General features: G+C 57.6%; 1 protein-coding gene across 1 annotated transcript in view; it reads left to right on the top strand.

The window, feature by feature from the left end:
• The window catches only part of HBEGF (heparin binding EGF like growth factor), an 8708-nt gene extending 3881 nt beyond the window's left edge, over positions 1-4827 (top strand). Inside the window, exons 2-4 of the mRNA XM_009280079.1 lie at positions 2284-2461; positions 4487-4642; positions 4755-4827. Coding sequence (XP_009278354.1) covers positions 2284-2461; positions 4487-4642; positions 4755-4827 — 407 coding nt within the window. The remainder of the gene's footprint in view (positions 1-2283; positions 2462-4486; positions 4643-4754) is intronic.
• Positions 4828-6725: the final 1898 nt, after the last annotated feature.

Below are 6725 nucleotides of genomic sequence, written 5' to 3'. Positions count from 1 at the left end.
GGGCGCCCGTGGCAGTAGCCCTGAGTGGGGCCAGCCCGTGGGGCACTAGCACGGAGCAACTGGGCTTTGGCAGCTCCTCGCCTTGTGCCAGGGGCTGCCTGTGTCCCTGAAGTCTCTGGCACGGGGGTCCCAAGGGTTCCTGGGCCCCCAACTCCTTGGCCAGATGGAAGGCAGAGCCCTTCTGGGTGGCACGGCAGCCCCTGCCCGCAGGTGCGCAGCTCCGGCTGGTGGGCCCGTGCTGCCTTCCAGATGGTAGCCACGGTGGCCGCCGGCGAGGGGATCGCTGTGACTCACCCACCGCCTACACACGGCTGCTCCTCATACCTAGGCAGGGTTAGTCAGCCAGCAGTCCCCGCTACGGGGGCGTTGGGGACACTGTCGCTCTGTTAGGCTCGCTGGGCATTCATGCTTGGCTCCTCTCCCCCAGGCTCGGGACCAGAGTGTCCCGGGGACTCTCGTGGGGGTGGGATGGGGGGCCCATTGCAAGCTGAGGAGGGTGAGCTGTACCTGTGCCTTGCACATGTGACGTGCTGAGATCAGTAACCTGGCACCAGGAGGAGCGTGCTCTGCCCCATACAGTTCATCCTCCCTTTTTTCCGTGTTTTTCTTTGCTTTCTGGCTGTGCCATCAGCCTGTGACAAAAAAAACCTGCAAAACCGGGCTGACCCCCTCACATCCAACAGGACGCAGCCCCTGGGAAATGCTGTTACCCCTCCTGCTGGGAGGGAGATGCTCCAGCCTGCTCCTCTGTGCATCCCCCTTAGGAGGGGACCCTGTCCTAGAGCAAGCGATCTGGCAGGCGTTGGCTGACCCTCGTCTGCGGGACAGGCCGAGGGCATGGGGGATATTTGCTTACTGAGGCTGCAGCCTCTCAGAGCACCTTCTCGATGCCTTGAGCTGAGCTATGGTCAGAAAAACCTGCCTTTTGTGTTGAAGGCGACTTCCTCTGTGCCACAGCCCCCAGGGTGTCTGAGTAGGGGGAGAGCAGCAGCACCCCCCTGCCCACCTGGGCTGGACCAGTTTTCCTACCAGCAAGATCTGCCAAATCTTCTCAGGCTGTCCTAAGGGACAGAGCCCTGGGGAGGAGGGGTGGTGACAGTGGAGGTGGCTTGGGGGGGTCAGCAGGCATTGTGTCTCTGCTGGCTGCGGCCAGGAGATAACCCGCAGGGGAGGGGAGAGCCTGTGCTGCCAGCCTGGGGCAGAGCCCCGGGCCTCACCCGGATCCTGGGGTTTCTCCAAGCCGCAGAGTTTCCTGGAGTATCAGTTTTCTCCAGGCGTAGTGTGAAGGATGTCGAAATAGCAAAATAACTTTGCTAGGTGCGCAACCGGTGTGCCGCAGCACGAGAGGTGCTTGCCGGGGAGGAGACAGGCTCGGTTACGTCAGGAAGTGGCTGAGAAGGAATTAGGCAGGTTACAACTCGCCAGGTTAGGCTCGGCTGCCCTCTCCTCCATGAGCAGCGTGGGGCTTAGTTCATATTTCCCTGGGCTCACCGGAGGTAAGTGCCGTGGTTCAGGGGGAGCTGAAAAGCCCCTATTGGAGCAGTGAGCGCTTTCTAGCATCTTGGCACCTTGCGAGATCAAGCTGGGGGCTGATTCTTTGGGCATCTGCACATCTTAAAACTATTCCAGTAACACTGCTGGTTTCGGTCTGTGTCCAGGCGAGGAGCTCAGTGCTCTGGTTCCCACCATCCCAGCAGGGAGCTGGCCTTGCACCAAAAGCCACCGGTCTCTGCACTGCAATTAAAACATACTTCTGTAATTCATGGGAATGCTGCCCTTGCCATCTCTTTCGCTCTGCAAAACCAAAAATTAAGCCAGGCTTGCTTTCTTAATCCTGCTCCGGGTGCGCAAGGCATCCCTGTACCCACAGGAAGGAGAGTCCATCAAAGCCATGAATAGGGTCTTACAAAAGACCATGCTCATCAGGGAAATAAAAGCCAGATAAAGGGGCAATTAGCAATTTTCTGTGTTCAGTGGAAACTGGTGCATATAATAGCAACATTTGAGATGCATAAAGCTCTGTTTCCCCCGCCCCGAGTCCTTTCTTTCCTTGAGAATTGTTCTTATGAATCGGAAAGGCCATGATATTTGTGAGAAGCTGAAAGAAAAAAAAAAAAATGGAAAAAACCCCTCTGCTCGGGGGCAGATCACTGCACAAAAGGCTGTGGGAGGGCCAGGGCTGAGCTGGCTGCAGCAGCCCAGGGTTTGCTGCTCTGCCTTCTCTTCGGCTGACGCACGGAGGTGATCTGACCACTGTTTTCTCCTTCCGAAATTGTTTTCCAGTTGCTTTCCTGTCAAAGCCTCAAGGCCTGGTTACTCCCAAGAAAAAAGGGAACGGGAATAAAAGAAGAAAAGGCAAAGGCCTGGGGAAGAAGAGAGACCCGTGCCTGCGGAAGTACAAGGATTTCTGTATTCACGGCGAATGCAAATACATCCGAGAGCTGGGAGCTCCCTCCTGCATGTGAGTTGCTGGCGTGTGCCTGTGCCGGGGGAGCCTTAGTCATGGTTCCTTCAATTCTCTGGGTCGGGCAGAGGAAGAGCAGAGGAGATATTTTTAGTGTATGTTCCCTGTCCGTGTGGGGACGGCTCTGACTTGGCCTCTTCCTTGTGCTTCTTGAGCAATGTCCATCCCCCACCAAAATCCGTCGTGGACTTAGACCCAGCATCCCCTGCTGGCACGGCAAGCTCCAGCTGAGCTACCGTGCGGAGACCCGCGGTGGTGGGGTTCAGAGGACGGTGGGCAGGGGCTGGGGTCTCGCAGCCAAGGTCTTCTGCAGGTCTGGTTTGCGAGACCCCATGCTGACTCTGTAACCCTGCGTCCCCCTGTCCCTTGCTGCTGCCAGCCTTGGCTGAGAGCTCAGGGCTTTCGTGGCTGTCGGGATGTACTGGTGCAGGCAGGAGGAGCATCTCTGCTGTGGCACCAGCGAGGTGGATTGGAGGTAGCACCTTTGGGGACAGTCTGCCAAAGCCATGCCCAAGCTGTCCCTTGGCCCTGATGAAGGACAGGGCTGTGTACCCACCCTCTCTGGCCCCCCTGGGATGCAGGTAGAGAGTAGGGACTAGATGAGGCAAGCGGAGGAGAAAGCGTTTGCCTGCTGCCGGGGCACCTGGATCCAGCGCTGCTACGGTGGGAAATACCCAGGGGTGCACATTTGTTCCCTGCTGACGTGGGCAGGGGTTGAGCTGGCAGATATATAAGAGGCTTTGTTCTTTGCTATCAATCCTCTGAGCCACCCAGCTCTGGAGCCTGGGGAAGATAATAGCTCCCTGGCTTATGGTGCCCACAAGATCTCGTGCCCTGCAATCTGCAGGGATCAGGCTCCACATAGCTCCTTGAACTGCTTAGTTTCTCTCTGCCTGGAAGCTGTCTTGAAGTTGGGCCCTTGCACAGGGGACTCGGGACTGCCAGCAAGAGAACTCTGCTGGCTCAGCTTGGGCTGGTGCAGCATCCCCTGCCTGGGACTGGGACAGCCAGGCGTCCCCTGCCCAGCCTCCTGCCCTTCCCAGATCTCTGGGGCCGGGGGAGGACCTGGGACACAGGCAAGCAGGAGGGGTCTGGGGGCCAGCTGGGGCTCTCCAGCCTGGTGGCCCATCCCTGGGTGACGTCTCCCCAGAGCCATCGTGGTTTTTAGGAACAGCAGCCAACTGCCCCAGTCCTCTCCGATAATGAGGCCTCGTGTTGGCTGGTGTCACTCGGTTGTGGCTGCTCTTGGTGGCTGGCTGCCTGTGTCGCAGGGTCTCCTGGATCATCGCTTCCTTGGGCTGGTCCCCGGGGTGCGGGGTGGGGTGAGGATGCTGCCAGGCTGGGTCCTGCTCCTCTGCCTTGTGTCTGGCCTTGCTGCCATGGCTGGGAGGTGACGCTGGCGCGTGGGCAGGAGGGCTGGGCTGAGACCCCATCTTGGAGGTAAGCTTGAGGGTCAGTGGCACTGGATATAGAGATATATATATATCCGGTCGCATCAGTGCGCTTTGACTCACGGGGAGGGTTGGCAGCCTCGCAGCTCTGCTGGGGAGCGTTATATTTCTGTTATGTGAGTAACCTCCTGAGTCTGCAGGGAGGTGGCACCTCTCTGGCTGGCAGGGTGTGCAGGGACATCCTGCTCCGAGGGAAGCACTGAGCTCCAGTCCAGCTGCCTCTCTGCTCCCTTGCATGGGACTTCCCACTTCCAGAGGTGGTCTGGGCAGCCTGGCTCTGCCTGGGGACGATTGGGAAGAGCACAGACCCTGGTGCCTTCTACTGGGAGGAGCTCAACCTTTCTAGGAGTCTTCACTTGGTGCTTGGGGCAGGAGAAACTTAATTTACCAGTACCAGGGAGGTGATGGTGACACCAGACCTCCCAGCTCAGGGAAGGGGGACCAAGGGGAATGGGCAGGGTGCTGACTAAGGCTGAGCAAAGAGGCAGCTCCTTTCCACGGGGGTGTGAGGCACCCAAGGACCTTCTATGCTTGGTTGCCACCAACCTTTAAGACTTTTCTTCTTGCCCAGATGCCAGCCAGGATATCATGGAGAGAGATGCCACGGCCTCTCGCTGCCTGTGGAGCACCCCCCCAGCGCATACGACCACACCACGGCACTGGCCGTTGTTGCTGTTGTCCTGTCCTCCCTGTGTCTCCTCATCATCGCAGCCCTGCTGATGCTCAGGTGAGTGGGATAGATATGAGTCATTGGATCCATGTCCCCGGGAAGACCACGTGCAGGCGAGCGTGGCCGGGACTTCTCCATGCTCTGAGCATCTCTTTGCTTGGCCTCACAGGTGTCACAAGAGGGGTGTCTACGATGTAGAAAACGAAGAGAAAATCAAGCTGGGCATCACTGTGAATCACTGAGGATGCTGGGTGCTGGCGAGGTGAGCCCCTGGCCGGGCATGGGACAGCAGTGGGGCTGGTGGGCATCTGGGGGCTCTCCTTGTTCACGCTGGCTGGGACTGTTGTGTGGATCCTGTGCCAGAGCCAGGCAGGAGCTGAAGACAGTCTGAGCCTGGAGAAGTAGCTCACTGGATTTGGCCTGAGAGCCTGGGCTGCCCCGTGGGGCTCGGGCCCACTTGCCTCCCCTTCCTGCTCAAGCCCCTGTCCCCTGACACCCCCAGCCACCACCACCTCCTCCTTTCTAACCTTAAGTCCCTGCTTTGCCCTGTCGCTGCATGCTTTGGGGACATTTGGCAGTGGGGAAGCTGCTTCTGTTTTTTTTGGGTTTTTTTTCCCACTTGTTCTGCTCCCTCTCTGACCCTCTGAGTCACTTCCCCTCCTTAGATATTGCCTCTATTTATATATTAAAAAAAAAACCAACCCTTCCTTTTCACTCCCACTCTGCTTATTACTTGCACCAACGTAATGCCTTGCAGCTGGGCACGGGGGGATCCTGCTGCCAGCCCCATGCGATGTTACTCTGGCTGGGCGGCGGGGCGTGCTCTGCCCCAGGGGTGGCCCTGTGGCTGTGGCCAGGTGCTGGAAAGCTTGCAGACTTCCTCTGGTCTGGTCCAAACCCTGATGTTAGATGTGCCCATATGTATCACAGCTACTTCTCTTTTTTTAAAAAAGAAAAATCTTTGTTTTTTGTGAGGATGAAGTAATGCCTTCAAAGAATTTCTGTAATGTTGGTAATAGTGTTGGGGGTGGGATTTTTAGCTCTTTATAGGAGTTGAATTTTGGGGAAGGAGATGCAGCACAAGGATTTCATCACTGTCCCCTCTGCCCTGGGGATTACTGGGGTGGATATGTCCGGGGGAAAAGTGCTGTGGTCCCTGGAAGGGAAGCATGGTGGACATGGGGTGGGATGCTTAGCCACCGCTTCCCCAGCATCCTGGCTCCCATCCTCCCGGGTCCAGCCCCTCGAAGCAGCGAGTGGCTGCTGCGGCTTTGGTGGCCGTGAGGGATCTCCCGCCAGGCTGGGTGGGATGGGCACCTTGGCCCTGCCATGCAGGAACTGCTCCGTGGGCAGAGCAGCCCAGGGCCATGTTGTGAGCTCTCCTGCTGCTGTCTTGCAGGGGTCGGCACTAACGCACTTCTACCTCCTGGAAGAGGCGAGAGCTGCAGAGCCAGCGCCGTCCCTGGGAGCCTGCAGTGCGGCGGGAGCTCGCCGGAGCAGCAGGACAGCACCTGCTTTGGGGCTGGTTGGGCAGCAGCATCACTGCAGGGAGCTTTGTGGCCATCTCTGGGACGGAGTGGGCTCGGGAGAGGCGCTCGCCGGCCGGGCAGCTGTGCGGAGACAGGAGGGACCGGCCAGCTGGCGGCAGAGGGGCTCTTGAGCAGCTCTCCGTCCACTGCGGTGCATGCCAAGGAACAAACTGTGAAAGGCGAGGAGACCGGGCTTGGGGCTTTCTTAGGCGCAGGAGGGGTGGGAGGGTAACAGCTATTTAACAAGATATTTTTCATTTTAAATTATATATTTATTTTAGATAAACTGTACATAGTATTTATATTTATTGTAGGTCTGGCCCTGTATCCTTCGTGTAGGTCAAGATGACAGGGTCAGACCTCCCTTATTTTTTAAGTGCAATGTAATATTCTAATAAATAACACTTTGTTACAAATACTTGGGTTGTTAATTTAATGACGGAGGTGGGAAGGAGTTAGACCTCTGAAGACTGCACATAGCAACATGCCCTTGCTAGTGGGGTATTGCAAACGGCGGCAGAGATCCTGAGTGCGCGGCGGGGGTTGCTGGATTGGCTTGTGCCATCCTTGGGGTGCAGCAGAGCAGCGTGGTGCAAGGGGCTGGTGGCAGG

Source organism: Aptenodytes forsteri, unplaced genomic scaffold (assembly GCF_000699145.1).
Source record: "Aptenodytes forsteri isolate BGI_AS27 unplaced genomic scaffold, ASM69914v1 Scaffold19, whole genome shotgun sequence".
Taxonomy (NCBI): domain Eukaryota; kingdom Metazoa; phylum Chordata; class Aves; order Sphenisciformes; family Spheniscidae; genus Aptenodytes; species Aptenodytes forsteri.
This window is presented reverse-complemented; position numbering and strand designations above follow the sequence as displayed.